General features: G+C 38.3%; 1 protein-coding gene across 2 annotated transcripts in view; it reads right to left on the bottom strand.

Annotated features, from left to right (window-relative positions):
- Nucleotides 1–17,885, bottom strand: part of plekhh1 (pleckstrin homology domain containing, family H (with MyTH4 domain) member 1) — a 57,247-nt gene that overhangs the window by 17,436 nt on the left and 21,926 nt on the right. For both annotated transcript variants that reach the window (XM_048192308.1, XM_048192309.1), the window contains exons 3-15: nucleotides 12,639–12,701; nucleotides 11,491–11,640; nucleotides 11,321–11,404; nucleotides 10,932–11,013; nucleotides 10,710–10,853; nucleotides 8,385–9,166; nucleotides 7,029–7,107; nucleotides 6,171–6,262; nucleotides 5,897–6,044; nucleotides 4,391–4,527; nucleotides 2,467–2,577; nucleotides 2,274–2,360; nucleotides 1,108–1,266 (exon numbers count right to left, since the gene is read on the bottom strand). In XM_048192308.1, coding sequence (XP_048048265.1) covers nucleotides 1,108–1,266; nucleotides 2,274–2,360; nucleotides 2,467–2,577; nucleotides 4,391–4,527; nucleotides 5,897–6,044; nucleotides 6,171–6,262; nucleotides 7,029–7,107; nucleotides 8,385–9,166; nucleotides 10,710–10,853; nucleotides 10,932–11,013; nucleotides 11,321–11,404; nucleotides 11,491–11,640; nucleotides 12,639–12,701 — 2,118 coding nt within the window. The remainder of the gene's footprint in view (nucleotides 1–1,107; nucleotides 1,267–2,273; nucleotides 2,361–2,466; nucleotides 2,578–4,390; nucleotides 4,528–5,896; nucleotides 6,045–6,170; nucleotides 6,263–7,028; nucleotides 7,108–8,384; nucleotides 9,167–10,709; nucleotides 10,854–10,931; nucleotides 11,014–11,320; nucleotides 11,405–11,490; nucleotides 11,641–12,638; nucleotides 12,702–17,885) is intronic.

Here is a 17,885-nt window from a genome sequence, read left to right as displayed (position 1 = left end):
TACACAGCCTGTGATCAGGGACTCCCTATCAGATACATTCCAGGCCCGAAGACCTCAGCTCTGTCCCAGCATGTACCAGCCATCCAGGAATCTCACCCCGCAATCTTCACTGTCAGTCGTACACTGTTAATCATTATCACTTCATTGCTTCATACACGTCAAAAATCTTACTGCACTGCATTGCATTGACATCTTTATATGTAGATGGGGGTGGGGCCAAGAGCCGTGGGAATGGAGTGAGGCCGGTGGCGCAAGTGCTAATGAGCGTCACCCGTGCGCCACACCAGTCTCGAGTCCCACGGAGGTGCTCCGTAAGGATAAAAGAAGAAGTGACGACAGCGAAGGACGAGAGAGGACCAGGCCTGGACTATTCATGTTGGCGTTTTGTTTTAGTTCAAGCGGTAGTCATCCGTGAGGGGCTGCCACTTTACTTTCGTTTTGTTGTTTGTTTATTTTATGATTAATGTTATGTTTAACATTCACCAATTCCTGCCTCCTCCTTCCCTGAACTTTTAACTTTGTTACAATAGATAAACTGTTTAAATACTCAATCATTCAATTTTCAAAATTCATGTTGTCAAATGTACCAACTTTTAAAATTGTGATGATACCAGCATTTCCCCCTAGCATTTTGATTTGATTCAGCTGATTGGCCATTGTATTGTATTCACGCGCTCAACAGATGTGTCTGTGTTTGGCTACAATGATCAACACACAAGAGCGTTTGAAAGCACACAGAATGTTTGAAAGCATTTTGAAAGCAGGAGTGTTTGAAAGCAGGGGTCTTTCAGTGGATCTGCTTTCAAATGCTCCATTGTGTGTCTGTGTAAGCGCTCTGTGAAGAATGTCAAAGATGTCTATTTACAACATGTTTTTGAAGCGTTGATCATAGTAGCCAGTCACAGACATATCTGTTGAGCGTGTGAACACAATGGCTAATCAGAGGTGTTTAAGAATCCACTCAACAGCGCTAAAAATGCTAGGGGGAAATGCTGGTATAGTCACTTTTTTAAAATTTCAGCACCAACTTGGTACCGAAGTCAGTACTTTTGACAATTCAATCATTCTTTCACTCAAAACCTCAATAACACTCCTGTGAACTCTTACCTTTGTTAGCCAGCCTCTCACAGTGGCCTTGACTTCTTTATCCATGGAAACTGGTCCACTGGCCTGGACCTTGAGAACATTCTGGAGAACTCTGATCCAGTCCTCCAGGATATTTGGGGAGTCTGCAGCCAAGTAAAAGGTCTTCTTCTCTGTAATTAACTAGACACAACACGCACATGAGAAAAAGATTGACAGAGATTTAGCCAACAAAACTGGTTCATCTGACAATGACTATGGATGCACTAATATTACATTTCTGTCTGATTCAGATAAGCAAATAATTGTTTTAATGTTGCGGTCGATAACTGATAAATGACAGATATTAAAATGTAAATATTGAGATAAAAATATTTTACTTTTTTTATCAATCAATCAATCAATCAATCAATCAATCAATCAATCAATCAATCAAAATGCAGCCCTCAGCTGATGCAGTGTGGATATATTGTCCATCCCTAACTATAACTCTTCACTTAATAGAAAAACAAAAACAAAATCATCTCTGCAATCATGGAAACAACAGTAAAAAAAAAGATGTCTATCTATCCATCCATCCATCCATCTATCCATCTATTATCTATCCATCATCCATCCATCCATTATCTATCCATCTATTATCTATCTATCCATCCATCCATCATCCATCATCCATCCTTCATCCATCCATTCATCATCCATCAATCCATCAATCCATCCATCCATCCATCCATCCATCCATCCATCCATCCATCCATCCATCCATCCATCCATTATCCATCAATCCATCCATCCATCCATGAGTTGAAAATTTGACATGATATGTGAAGATTCTGAATCATTTCTGCCATCATGGAATGTATTGTAGGATTTATTCCAATTCATGTGGTAACAGAAAAACAAGTCCAGGTGACCTACAGTAAATTCTACAAGACATTTTTGATTATGATTATCAGTTCCTCCCAAATTGTAATATGTGATGACACTGATTAAAGTTTGAGGAAATTATAGATAATACCCCATTATTGCTATCATTTTGACTGAAAATCCAATAATAACAGCAGTTGAGAGTTGAACATTCTCTCAAAGCGCAAGCAAAGCTCATGTGATACCCATATCAGGCTGTTTCTGAAAGCCTCAGGCTGACAGATTTGTTAAAGGCTGTTTATGTGTATCAGTGTGTCTCTCACCTGGAATGTCTGAGCTCCCTCTCCGCGGGCTATATGACACGAGGAGTTCAGCTCCATTTGGCCCTGAGGTTTCCGGATCACATCACTCTGAGAGCAGAACAAAGGCAGATATCATCAGCGCTGTAACTCTAAACTTCCTTCCCTCACACTCTCTCTCAAATACCGCCGCAGAGTTGTGGAAAAGTCTACTCACCGGCGACTTGTAGTACAAGATCTCCCCGTTCCTCAGAATGAACCAGCGCCTCTTCCATGCCTTTACCTGACTACCCATTTTCAGCAAGTAACCTGTCTTTTCTAGAGTCTCCTATATGGAAAAACACATACAAAGCTTTTAACCATGGACAACCTGTCTTCTAACTTCTATCCACGTAACTGGATTAGGATCGAGGTGAATGGGAATGCTAACACACAGCTTTCTCAAGGTATTACAGACCTCCTTGGACTAAAACTAAAACATAAGAAAGGATCGATCTCAAAAGAAGAATAATAACAACAACCAAAAATGTGAACAAAATGCAAGTTTTGGGCACTTGTGATACATATACAGCACCTGTTGCAGTATTTCAATCACTAAAAACAGCGGGACATTATAAAACACTTGACGTGAAAAACACTTTAAGTGCCTTAATGTATATAAACAGTGATATTAAAGGATCAAATTCAGTATGTACCTTATTGATGATGCATACTATATCCAGGCAAGCAGATGAGCCAGGAATATGAACACAAATCGCTAAATAGTTAAGCGCATTCTTTGCATTGCATTCATATTCTGGGTTTGTCTGTTTGCCTGTACATAGTATGCATCATTAATAAGGTGTATACTGAAACTGGTCTTTTAATATCACTGTTTTACTACATTAGTACTTTAGTTCAAACCTGGTAAAAAATAACGGGCAGGCAAAGGAGGAGAGCCTTGATTTGCCCTCTAGGTGGGCATTCCTATAAGTGTGTGATGTCATATGAAAACCATGAATAAAAAATGTTTCTTGAAAACCAAATCAGCATTTTAGAATGATTTCTGAAGGATCATGTGACACTTAAGACTGGAGTAATGATGCTGAAAATTCAGCTTCGCCATCACAGGAATAAATTACATTTTTAAATATATTTAAAGAGAAAACAGCTAAATAGTAATAATATTACACAATATTACTGTTTTCATTGTATTTTTGATGCATTAAATGCAGCCCTGGTGAGCATAAAATACTTCGTTCAAAAGCATACAAAAATGCCAAATTTTTGAATGGTAGTGTAGATGAGAAGACAATAGGGGTGTAACAGTACATGTATTCGTCCCAAACTGCATCAGTACAGACGTCACAGTTCGGTGCATACAGTCAGGCGACGAATACAGTCAGTCACAAGCGATCCACACTCCAATCCAGAAGGGGGTGTGCGCAGAAATGCAAAGCTATTTGTTAACTGCCACAACAGGAAAAAGAGCAAAAGAAGAAGAGTCGATCTATGTACCAACCCAAGACAAGAGTTCCGATGGTACGCAAGAGCTTGCTAGTAGCCTATACGCTGAGTTTCAATTCATTTTTGTGACATGCTCCACCAACTTCATGGAAAGGAAACCGGGATGGCAGAAAGCGTCATTCTGTTTGTTTTCTTTATTTTACAAAAGCATAATGTTTTGTTTTAATTGTGGATGTAGAGTGTACACAAATAAAAACAGACCCTTTACAGTTTCGAATGATGTCCTATCTATTTGTATGGCCATAAGCTGTTTCTGCTGTTATAATGAGACAAAATCAGGTGCCGCTTCACTCGCTGTCTCCTCATGGAAAGGTGAATTAGGCTCTTTTTCTCCTTCTCTCTCATGTTTTTTATGATTTCTTTCTTGAAAAATAAAATATTGAACTCTGTGCATCAAACAGCAGTTGCATTTTACCACGCAGCATTGGTCAATCTATCAATTAGAGTAACAAATCAACAATTTTTATTTTAAGCAATCAGGAATCAGGGGGAGGGGGGGACATGTAAATGCACTGAACTTGTATCCATGACCCCAAAATCGAGGTACATACCGAACCATGAATTTCTGTGTACCGTTACACCCCTAGAACACAATATAGAGATGGCTCAAAAGAAGAAGGAGCTCAGAGACATACCTGTCCAACACTCTCACAGGAGTAGGAGGAGGTGCGCTGCACCTTGTGCTCGGGCTCTGAGCAGTCACTGTCCAACGAGTACGCATCCGGAGGAATGGCATAGTCACTCTCTGAACTGATGGAGGACATAGAAACACCTGCAGGACAAAACAGTTGACAGTAACAATTTAATGCTACTGTCACAATCACCAACTGGTTGCCCTGGATGTCCACCAGAGGGCACTCCTCTCTTAATCATTGTTATTCTGTCCTGAACTATAATTCCCATAACCCATTACCTGGACTCATTATGATCTGATCACTTCCACCTGTGTGTGATTTACTCGTTTATGTTTGCCTTTAAAAGCCCTGTCAGTCATTGCGAAGTCTTGTATGTGTCACTACTGCATTTCTGAGCATTATCCTGGTTCTCTGTGTCTTGGGTTTTCATCTTCTGCTTGTCTCCCTGGATTTTTCTGTGTCTTGGACCTTGTTATGTTTGGACTGTTTGCCCGTGGTTTTGACCGTATGCCTGTTTTATGGATTATGATAATGTAGGACTGGGCGATATATCGCATGCGATTGTCACGCGCATTTCGTCAGTAAAGCCGGTTCCCTGATTACCGCTAAATCGCCATCACCTGCTTTCAAATGGAGCGGCATTTAATAGACAGAGCCGTAGATCACTGACAAGCTATGCAATATCACGTTTATTATCGAAGGCGATTCATCTGCGATAATGAACGTGATATTGCGTAGCTTGTCAGTGAACTACGGCTCCTTCTATTAAAGGGTTAGTTCACCCAAAAATGAAAATTATGTCATTAATGACTCACCCTCATGTCATTCCAAACCCGTAAGACCTCCGTTCATCTTCGGAACACAGTTTAAGATATTTTAGATTTAGTCCGAGAGCTTTCTGTCCCTCCATTGAAAATGTATGTGCAGTATACTGTCCATGTCCAGAAAGGTAATAAAAACATCATCAAAGTAGTCCATGTGACATCAGTGGGTTAGTTAGAAGTTTTTGAAGCATCTTATATAGATTTTGGTCCAAAAATAATAAAAAATGCGACTTTATTCAGCATTGTCTTCTCTTCCGGAATCCTTTCCATTGAATTGATTCCATTGAATTGATTCCATTGAATTGATTCCACTGAATTGATTCCATTGAATCCTTTCATCTGTCGGCGTTGGTAATGCACTTTTACGTCGTTGTTTTTGGAGATTAGAACACCCTTTAAATGGCGCTCCATTTGAAAGCAGGTGATGGCGATTTAGCGGTAATCAGGGAACCGGCTTTACTGATGAAATGCGCGTGACAATCGCATGCGATATATCGCCCAGCCCTACGATAATGGATTACCCTTTAAATAAATACTGCGTTTGGATCCTCAACCTTCGTGTCTCTTAGCAGTTAATGACAGCTGCACACTTTTATTATTCACAAATTAGAAAAAATAGCCTAAAAAGTTAAACAAAATATTTTGAAGGTCATAAAGTTGGTTATTTCACAGATTTCCTCACCTCTTTTGACAGCCCGAGGGCTGCCAGGGGTGCTGCCCTTTTTATCTGGCCCCAGTATGGACGTGTGCAAGCTGGCCAATGAGCTGCTGTCGTCTTCTGAACCGGAGTCATCATCGGGAAGAGGGACAGTGCTGATCTGAGTCGCCTTCTAAGGGCAGCAGAACATTGTGGGAAGGATGAGAAAGACAAGTACACTTTACCTGTTATACATAATAACACTTTAGCATGACACTGGTAAGATAACTAGTTAACTGTCATATTGATGTAATTTTACCCCTTTAAGAGTGGAGTACACAGGCACACTGATGTTCTTATAAATGAGGTGGGTGAAGGGGCCAGTTGTTGAGTGCTGAGGTTGGGTGGATACTGGAGAAACAAACGAACAACACATGAGCGCTTACATAATGTTCGCAAAGCTGTAAAAAATTCATAAGGCCTGGGTGGGCACTTCAATATAATTTCATAAGGCTAGTCCATTTACAGACAAGATTAAGAACAAATTCATGTGTGTACGCAGGTGTTATGAATTAGGTGGAGATTTTTCGCAAGAAGTTCTCCTGTGCAAATACGAATACGAAATAATCCATGCAATTATTAGCGAATGAGACCCACTGACTTTATTCTCAAAATTTAATGATTTTATTCTCACATTATAATGACTTTAATCTCAAGATGGTTTTATTTTTTATAATTGCTTGGCTCTAATCCTCTTCCATATTTTAGAGCTGAGCATAACTAGAAAATATCTTCACTATAAAAGTTCCAGACGTGTGTCTCACAGCAGAACGCAGCACAGTTCCACTGACTTTTGTTGTAGAGTTGAGGTGAAACACTCCCTGAGATAATTACACAGTGGTTTTAACCTTTCATCACAGCATATTGAAAAGCAGGGTTTTCATTCTCACCCTCTACTCACAGACCTGGAACTCCTCTAAAAGCCTCTTAGAAGATTCAACGCATGGAGATCACACCTGCACAGGTGTGTTCCCCTTAGGTAAGAGGAAGTGACATCAAACAAATCCTGACTTCTAATTGACAGATCCAAGAGCATGTGTTCATATAGTGTTATAGCAATTGCTGGTGACAGACCTACACTGAGTGATCAGTGATGATTGCTGATTGGTTGACTGACCTCTTCCGAAAGTCTTAGCTCCAAGACAGGCCTCTGAGACTCTCATTCCTGATTTAGCTACTGCATAGATCCGGCTCTCCTGAAAAACACACACAGACACATGCAAATAGTGGTGTCGAACTTTTATCATACCATAGAATACTTGTCACTATAGGGTTAGGGTGATGTGGGTGAGTGCAAGGGTGTTGCAATTTGGTTGCTAAAACATTTTGAGTGTTGTTTTGTGTGTTTCTAGGTGGTTGCTTGCTGGCCCAAAGTCAAAAGAGCCCCAAAAGCCCACCCCGAGCATTATTTATCAAAGAATATTGAAACAAAAATGTGTCAGTTTCTACAAAAATATTGTTTTCAACATTGATAATAATCAGAAATGTTACCTGAGAACCAAATCAACATATTAGAATGATTTCATGATCATGTGACACTGAAGATTGGAGTAATGATGCTGAAAATTCAGCTTTGATCACAGGAATAAATTACATTTTAAAATATTATTAAAGTCTAAAAATAGTAATTTAAAATTGTAAAAATACTTCACAATATTTCTGTTTTTACAGAATTTTTTGATCAAATAAATGCAGTTTTCTCCATATATTGGACTTCAACAGTTACCAACGGGTTGAAGGTCCAAATGTCAGTTTCAGTGCAGCTTCAAAGAGCTCTACATGATCCCAGACAAGGAATAAGGGTCTTATATAGCTAAACGATTGGTTATTTTCTAAAAAAAATAAAAATTAAAATATACTTCTAACCACAAATGCTCATCTTGCACTGCTCTGCGATGCGCCATGCATTACGTAATCATGTTGGAAAGGTCACGCGTTACGTAGGAGGAAGTATCGATCCAGCGACTACAAAGCGAACATGCAAAGACTGTCAAACGGCCTTTAAAAAAAAAGATACAACGATGTCGGACGATTTTGAAGTTGGAGGAGAAAATGAAATGGAGTTTCTCGCCCTACCGCGGTACTTCCGCCTACGTCACGCGTGACCTTTCCAACATGATTACGTAATGCATGGCGCATCGCAGAGCTAGTGCAACATGAGCATTTCTGGTTAAAAGTATATTTTATTTTATTTTTTTAGAAAATGACTGATCGTTTCACTAGATAAGACTCTTATTCCTCATCTGGGATCATGTAGAGCTCTTTGAAGCTGCACTGAAACTGACATTTAGACCTTCAAACCGTTGGTAACTGTTGAAGTCCATTATATGGAGAAAAATCCTGGAATGTTTTCCTCAAAAACCTTCATTTCTTTTCAACTGAAGAAAGAAAGACATCTTGGATGACATGGGGGTGAGTGAACTAATCCTTTAACAAGGTGCACAATTTGAGGTAAAAGCCGAGGCATTCTTACCCAAGAGGGAAATCTGTGCAGAGGTGGTGTAGGTGGTTTAAGAGCTTCTGGGTCCATCATCTCAAACTCTTTGGCCAACCTATCCAATAAGCCTCCATCAGTAGGCTGAGCTTCCATCTCTGACCCCTCCACCACACCCTCCATGCTTTCTGGAGGCCCTTCATCAATGTCCGTCTCCTCTAGCCCATGTGTGGGAACCGAACCACAGGATGGAGAGGTGCAGTTTCCGATATCAATGTTGACGTTGACCTGATGGAGGCGCTCTATGCCGGGTTGCGGCTGACTGTGGTGTTTCTTCACAAGTTGGATGCTGTCACGGGGGGTTAGAGGAGTGCGAACTTTGGGAAGGGTCATGCTGGTGCCCAAGGGTAAAGCCAGATGGAAGGGGCATGACAGAGGGAGGCATATTAATGGGGGTGAGAGGGGCACAGGAGGAGGGCTTTTAGGAGTGGGGGTAGGCGTGTCAAAGCCACCCGGACCAGGAGTCTCATATGCTGAGGAGGATGAGGAAGAAGATGAGGAAGAAGAGCGAAGGCGCTGGGAACGAAATTTGCTGTTGAGCTCATCAGAAGAGTGATCTCTGTCTGAGGCTCCTCCCACTCCTCTCTCACGTGATGCTCCAAAAGAAGGCTCCGCCCCCTCTCCGGCCTCCTTTACCGAGGTTGTGGTGTCAACACCATCTTGACTAGACTTATAAGAGTCTCCTTTGTCTTGTAATGTAGGAAGTAAGGATGCACTATGAAAAGCGGAATCGCAGCCCTCCGTGACTTTCCTTTTGCTATCTGCAATTTGCAACAGATATTAATGCATAATTAGATAAAAATGAAAAGTGAAAGATGATGCATCCAAAAAGTGCGGAATAGAAGTTGGGGGGTGGATTAAGGAAATATTATGGGATTTTTATTGTTTAATATTTTATTATTACTTGTTTTAGCAATGCACTGAAATTTAGGCAACTGAAAATATTAGGCCAAAAATAATAGGTTTTGGGCAAAATTTTTCATGCATCACGAATATTCATTGACATTAACACCGTTTTCTAACCAGATGTGATGCGACGCCGCAGCACTCGATAAAAGGTATTATTTCCATGTTAATCAGAGATTTTGTCCTAACCAGCTGCGACGGCGATACACAACGACTCTATTGTAGAAATGTTTTTTTTATTTCTGCAACGTCAGCTGGAACAACAACATGCAAAGTATGACAATGATAATCTCTGGTAGGCCTGCACGATTAATCGAAATTAAACTTAACGCGAATTGGCAAAGGCTGCTCCATATGAAAGCCAGAGGGCGCTCTCGAGCAGAAACTGCAAATATGCCCTGTAGAAGACATCGAATGTCGTTGGAGTAAAAACATGTTATTAAATGTTGTCTTTTGTTGGACAAAAGGGTTCATAAATGCTTCTCATGTTTGGAAAGATGTTTGATGCGTGCTGCTTTTTCAAATGCACGTTATAAGCGACTGCTTTCAGATGGAGCAGCATTCACTACTGATCACAGAGCGGTGCTTAAAATAAATTGCAGCCTTTGCGATTTCATAAATGCACCAAGCCAAATCGGTTTAAGTGCAATATAGGGTTAATTTCAAATAATCGTGCAGCCCATACGGTTAATGTGCTCTATTTAATGTTTAAAGCATCTAATGTGAGAATGAATATAATTTTGAGTGTGCTTTATAGCCAATCTGAAAGATAACTTGAAAATAAATTACAGCAAACAAGCTCAAACTCTCAATGTGAACAGACAAGTGTATTCTGTGACAAAGATTGTTTCGGTCACTCAGTATGCATTTTTAATAATGTTAAAATGGTGTAATTTATGAATTTGATTATGTACTACGCTTAAAGAGAAACTCCGCCCACACTCTCTTCTGATTGGCTGTGATTTTTGATTGATTTTGTCGCATGTCGTAGTCATGTCATGTCTGTTGTGGACAGACAAATTGCTTGTCATTGGAATCTTATCACTTCAGGTTAGGATGCGGTGAAAACTGAGCACAATAAATATCAAAATAGCAATAATTATAACAGAGGTCAATTGTACATAGAAGTCAAAGGTACAGTATCAAAAAACATCTTGGTTTAATTTGAGGGCAGAAATTGTGATGTAAAACTAAATGCAAGAAACCTTGTCAAGTGTACTAACAAAAAATAATACTACTGTAAAATATACATAAATAATAAGTGTAAAATAAAGTTACTTTAATTCAATCAGCAGTTCCATAAGTAAATCTGAGAAAAACAGAATTAGCTAATATATTTCTGTTCAACGACACTAGTGAGAGCTTCAAATCTTCTGAAGGTAGAAGATGATTATGTACCTGTAGAATTGGCCATGCGAGATCCTGTCAATCTCCAGCCCTCCTCCTGGACAGGGGGTGTCCCGGGGCAGCTGGGAGGGTGGAGTGGGCTGGAAGGGACCAGGTGGGCATCCACTGCTGGGGACATGGGCATCTCGAGAAGAGCTGACAGAAACACAGTGAGAGGTATAAGCAAAAACAAATGGTATAAGGAAAAGAAAACATGAAAGGAAATATGTTTACTCTGAAGCTTGTCTTGCAGTATGAGGATCTGCTCAGCCTGCTTCAGGTTTGCCTTCTTTAACTGCTGGTTCTCGGTTTCCATCTACAAGACACCAAAAAACAAAAATGACACTCTGTTTCAACAAATGTTTTTGGTAACACTTATTTTAGGGTCTTTTAACTAGTTGCTTATTACTAGAACATTGGCTATTTATTAAGCACATATTAATTCCTTATTCTGCATGATCATATTCTGCATTCTTAATCCTACCCAATACCTAAACTTAACAACTAACTATTAATAAGCAGTAAATTAGGAGTTTATTGAGGGAAAAGTTGTAGTTAATAGTTTATATGTGTTCCCTATACTAAAGTGTTACCATGTTGTTATGATCCACAGCACAACTCACCTCTCGCAACTTAAACGTGACCCAGTCTTTGATTTTTGCAGCCTTCTCTTCAATAATCTTGGCCTCTTGTGCTCGAACCAAGTTCTGCAGATAAGGAGGGCAGTTAAACAATGTTTCAGTCCTTAAATGAGTGTTTAACAGCCATCTCTTCCTCTTTGTGAGGTCTTTACCTGCTTCTCCAGCTGTCCTTCGAGTCGCTTTATGATCATATCTTTCTCCTGAATTTGACTGCTCAGCTCTTGATAGCGCCTGTACAGTGAGTTTTCCGATTCGCTGGGCTGCATGTTTGCAGACTTCAGTTTCTCCTCCATTATATGGACCTACAAAGGTACTTTTGATTAAGTCCTCAAGAGAAAAGGGTACAGTAGAGGCCAAAAGTGATGTCTGGAGGGGATATTTGTTTTTAATGACCCTACAAGTTTGATTAAACAATCAAAATATGAGGAAAATATTTTATATTCTTTAAATATTTTTAATAGGAAGGAGGAACAAATCTGACAAAACTATTTAGCAAAAAATAAGGCAAATCAGAGCTTCAGGTTTTATTTTACTATGCAAAATAAATAAGTTATTTTTTGAAGAAAAAAAAAAAAGAAAAGAAAGAGTACCATTTGTGATCCCATGATTTATTATGTATAATTAACAATAAAATAAGTAAAAGGATACTGAAGCTGATTTCAATAGAACATTTATTTTTATTTTAATGTTTTTTTCCATCTGAATATCAGCCAATTTCCTCAAAAAACTACAATTTTAATGATTTAAATCTATTTGGGTATAACGATACACTCAGCTCAAGATTCAATATGTATTGCAATATTGGGTTCATTGGTGATATTTTGAACGAAATTAAAAAAAGAAACTGAAATTCAAATAAATCAACAGATTTATTTCCAAAATATTAACAATTTTCAATAACTTTGTTGTACATACAACAATATTTCAAGATTATCTATTTAAAATTAAGCGTTTTTATTGTCTGTGTAGTTATTTTTCTAAAATGCATTGTACATTTGCTGGAAAACAAAAAGAAAAATTTTGACTACAGTGGTGTGATAATATTTGCTAGCTAAGCCTGTTATACTTTCAACTCTAACTTTCAACACGAACACGTTGTGTTTTGAAAAAGAAAATGTTGTTTTGTTTTTTTTATTTCAGTGTATGATTTATTTATTATATGACACACTGAATGAGATTGTACAATGATAATGAAACATCCCTTTTAAAATAATCTGGCAAATAGGACACCATGTCCTGAGATTGATTCTAACACAGTAAATTCAGAAAAAATATGAAAACGGTGGTCCAACAGCTATACCTGTTTTTCAGCGTTCTCTGCCCGCTGGTCAGCCTCTATCACTCTCTGTTCCAACTCCTGCATCTATAAGAGAGAACCAGAGAGAATCATGGGTTGTTCTCTTGAGGCTTAAGGTGTGTGTTGGTTATATAAACTATAAGTGTGAGATAAACTATGAGAAAAATTTACTGTATATCTGACTTTGAGTGTCGCTACCTGTCATGCTTAAATGATTTTGATCATAATCCGGCACTAAATACTGAGGGCATGTTGTACTGGTGCGGGTTTGGGCACGCTTTTGCCACAAACCACTGCGGTTATCATCAAGACCACCGTGATGGTCTGACAGCACAGGGAAAAGATCCTAGTAAACAAGCCACCCACTCCTACATTCTCAACATATGCATTCTGTTCAAATTTCCTACATAAAATAATGTTTCTGCACAGACGGAAAGAGAAAGTCTGTATGTGCATCATAGCCAAAACTGTGATTTATCACTTGCTGAATGTAATTTGTAATTGAATCTATTTTGTTGTGAATTTTTTCTGTTTGATTTGTTGCTTTGTATCCAATTTTATTTGTATACTAATTGATATGAATCGGATACGTGCATTTGCGTCTGCCATGGAAGCGGACAGATTGGATATTCCCTTGTGAAAAAGCGACGGTGACAAATGACGTGGACACGGCCACGATCACATGACTCTTTTCAATGCCCAGGTCTAATTTAGAGGCCCTATAAGTCTTTCTTATTTCAGAGTTAAAAAAAAAAAAAATTGTGTCACAGCTCCATGTTTAGATAGTGTAGTGATATGTTTGCAGAGAGCAATGAATGGCTGTGTGCAATCTTTTATAAAGAGATGTTTGGGCATGCATTATGCAAATTATTAACTGCAGGCATACACTTCTTAATTTAGAATAACCTGGAATAATAAACATTAAAAATCATAGCAAAAGAACAACATTTTTGTGCATTTGCTCCTGTTGTAAAGCTGGTGGAAATTTGGTAAAACAATATTTTCTGCTCACACAAGTATGCAACTTTCAACTAAAAATGAGAGGTGAAAGGGGAAAAAAAAGGTTGTTGGAAGGAGTGCTAATCTGTGCATGGATTATATCTTCTCGCATAGATATACTGCAAACAGACAAGCAAAAGCTTGTAAGAACTCACACAGAGTTCCCGGACATGACGTGCTTTGTGCTCACTGTTTCATGAGCTCACTGACCCAGTAAAAAGGAGGACAAGTATACTAATGAATTCCCACTGTATGACAGAGCACTCCTTTTGTTCAAACTTCTTTGTTCTTTCCACCCTTTCTTGCTCCTCAAGCCAAAAGTCCAGGGATTCCCAGGAGCACCCTCTCCATGCGAGCATTCCCTGAGTGTCGGAGCCAGGAGAGCAGCCTGTGGGGTCATTGTGTGGAGGTGTGACTCTTCACCTCAGGGTCACCAAATGTACAGAACTGAAAAGACGACACAGCGACAAATATGAAGAAGGACATGCTTTCGCTGACACTTCATCAATCCGCATTACTATGGGAATAGCGTCCTCTCGCCCAAGCTCAGCACTGACCTCAGGTTAGCCTTACCCTCTCAGCAATGATTCACTGAGCATTAAGAGCTATTCAGCAACTATGTCGTAAAGTTTACTGGTGGTGAGTGGAGAGTGTGGAGCTACCGGGCCTCAATAGCGTTAATAGAAACATCTCAATGACACGAACAGATGCAATTCCAGTACAGACCTTACTCAGAAGACATTTAGTTTCATGCAAATAAAAATTAGGCAGTGAGAGTTGAGTCTGTTCAATTTATCTGTCATAAACTGTTAAATTGTCAATAAAAAAAAACAACATTTTACATTGTACAGTATACAGAAATCTCTCTGTTATGCTCGTAGAGATTTGTAAAGTTGTGTGGCTAAAAATTGGTTATTTTCTCATTTTCGCAACCTGTTTTCCTGAGGTTTTGTCCACTGAGAATTTGTAGAATGCAGTGATGAACGGAAATTATTTTTTTCCCAAAACACCAAAACAAAAAAGTTTAATTTAGCCAGAAAATGCAACCGAAAGCAAAAATCGAGTTTGGGTCATTCAATATTAGTAACTGTGTAACTGAACTCAGTATGGTGTCGTTCTCACGTGATAAGTTAAATCAGTCATAGTGAAGTTCTTTGGCTAATGAATTGTACCTATTGCTATTTAAAGTCCCCATGAAGTTTTTTGGCTTTTAGTATGAATATGTTAGTCTTACTGTTGCTAGTGTGAAGCTAGTGTGCTCCAAAACAATGACAAAATTCACATTTAGAAGATATAAGCATTCAAAACTTACAGTCTCTCACTTCTGCCAATAATGATTTTGATGACATCACCCTGCACTTCAGCTTCTCATCAAATTTTCAGTCCAATCAAATGCTCTCTAGAATCTGAAGCGTCCCGCCCCCTACACTATAAATCGACGCTGAAGCTGCAGCTAAAATCGGTCAATTGTTCAAAATTGTTGCTATTAACAGTTGTGACTTATCCAAGTTATATTTAATGAAACAGATGCTGACACAGTCAAATGCATCATTGTAGAAATGCTAATTAAACGCCACTGTTTAGGTCAGGACAGATGTTTGCGCGTGAAAACATGAACATACTGGAGAGCTGCTTTATAAGTTGTACTTTTGATGAAATGAAACACTGTTTTTCATGTTTTATATGGTAAAGCTGCTTGATTTTAAGCTATTTAAATAAACGTGACATGACTTCACTGGAGAGCCGAGTTCGTGCAAACATATCCATGTTGCTTTGATCATGTGCTTTTCTTGCATTATTAAAAAATACTTGCTGTTTTCTCAATTTTGTTGTGTTATTGAGAGGAAAGTGCACAGCACGTATCTACATATTCATCTAAGCGCTGCTTTCAGCAGTGTGGGCGGTGTCGGATGTTCGCTAACAGTATACCGCTGGTCAAATATTTCAAACTTTGTTTTACCCCTAAGCGAAGAACGAAAAATAACTTTGAGTATATGAGTATATTGGGGCTTTAAAGACACAACATATCATCCTGATTCAGCAGAAGGCTGAGGATGGACTGACGGTTATGACAGGCCACAGGTTAAACAGGTGGGGGCAGGGCAGCTGCTCAGGCATCGGACAACCAGGTATGTGAAAAATTTAACAACTGTTCTTTTGCAGTTGCTATAGTGAAATGCAAAGAAGGTTTCCTCCTCGGTCTTTAGCAGTTGACTACACCGCCTCAGAGTATGGAAACAGAGAATGTGAACTATGCATTAATGACTCTGGAAATCACCAGCATAACATCCATCTGCCATGATCAAGACTCTTACTAAAACATAGCGGTTTTTTATAGTAAAAATGGGTTTCATCAACCTCTTTTAGAGTGTAGGGCAGTTTATTTGTTAAAGAAACATCAAAATACTGTCCAAAAATGTAATCATTAACCATATTTGATACAGACACCTAAAGTCTGAAACACCCAACAGCTCAATAATTAATTTGAGAACTATGCAAGAAGATAAAGACTAATGAAGCGGGGATGGTGTTTTTTATGGAGAAAGGTTGAGTCTGAGAAAGTATATAGCAGGCTAATCCTACTGTCTGGCAGTTCATTAGAAACAAGACAGTTCTACAGAACTAGGCCAAACCCAACATGAAGCACTCACATAAGGAAAGGATGATTTCTATGTGAAGTCAAATCAACACAATCAGAAATTAAGTACATCTTACAACTACTGTACATCTGAGTGGCTGTGCTCTGTTGTAAACTAAGTTTTGGCAAAAAAAAAATATAAATATGCATAAACTATGCACAATACGCATACAATTTTGTGCAGAAATAGTATGCAATAGGGGTGTAACGGCACATGTACAGTACAGTCCAAAAGTTTGGAACCACTAAGATTTTTAATGTTTTTAAAAGAAGTTTCGTCTGCTCACCAAGGCTACATTTATTTAATTAAAAATACAGTAAAAAACAGTAATATTGTGAAATATTATTACAATTTAAAATAACTGTGTACTATTTAAATATATTTGACAAAGTAATTTATTCCTGTGATGCAAAGCTGAATTTTCAGCATCGTTACTCCAGTCTTCAGTGTCACATGATCCTTCAGATATCATTCTAATATGCTGATTTGCTGCTCAATAAACATTTATGATTATTTTCAATGTTGAAAACAGTTGTGTACTTTTTTTTCAGGATTCCTTGATGAATAGAAAGTTCAAAAGAACAGCATTATCTGAAATACAAAGCTTCTGTAGCATTATACACTACCGTTCAAAAGTTTGGGGTCAGTAAGAATTTGTATTTTTATGAAAAGAAATTAAAGAAATTAATACTTTTATTCAGCAAGGATGCATTAAATCAATCAAAAGTGGCAGTAAAGACATTTATAATGTTACAAAAGATTAGATTTCAGATAAACACTGTTCTTTTGAACTTTCTATTCATCAAATAATCCTGAAAAAAAATATTGTACACAAATATTTTGTACAATTGTACACATTAAATGTTTCTTGAGCAGCAGATCAGCATATTAGAATGATTTCTGAAGGATCATGTGACACTGAAGACTGGAGTAATGATGCTGAAAATTCAGCTTTGCCATCACAGGAATAAATTACTTTGTGAAATATATTCAAATAGAAAACAGTTATTTTAAATTGTAATAATATTTCACAATATTACTGTTTTTTACTGTATTTTTAATTAAATAAATGTAGCCTTGGTGAGCAGACGAAACTTCTTTTAAAAACATTAAAAATCTTAGTGGTTCCAAACTTTTGGACTGTACTGTATTTGTACATCAGACATTGCGATTCGGTGCATATAGTCAGACGACGAATACAGTCGGTCACAGGCAATCCACACTCCAATCCAGAAGGGGACATGCCTTTGTAATGAAATAGCGATTGTGAAATTAATCCAATCCGTAACACTTGGGTAAAATGTCCATGAGCGTCCAAAAATATCCAACAGCACTTTTTGTCTACAAAAGCATTAAATCCATGAAATGTTGATATATTGTCCATTGTTTGCGTCATATTTCTTCTGAACGATCTGTTCTCCATCATCGTTCTTCAAGAAATTATGCAATCCGAGCACTATTTATGTTGTAAAACTGTATATGATCATTTACATTGGACTCTCACAAACAAATGAGCCCGCGTCCAAAGTATAATTTTTCAAAATAGTGCAGCTATTTTAGTTATAATATCCAAGCAGTGCTGTCGGATTTTGTGGTGTCTTGAGAGGCATAT

The sequence above is a fragment of the Megalobrama amblycephala genome, linkage group LG5 (assembly GCF_018812025.1).
Source record: "Megalobrama amblycephala isolate DHTTF-2021 linkage group LG5, ASM1881202v1, whole genome shotgun sequence".
Lineage (NCBI taxonomy): Eukaryota > Metazoa > Chordata > Actinopteri > Cypriniformes > Xenocyprididae > Megalobrama > Megalobrama amblycephala.
The sequence above is the reverse complement of the archived record's forward strand: the minus strand, read 5'-3'. Positions and strand labels throughout refer to the sequence as shown.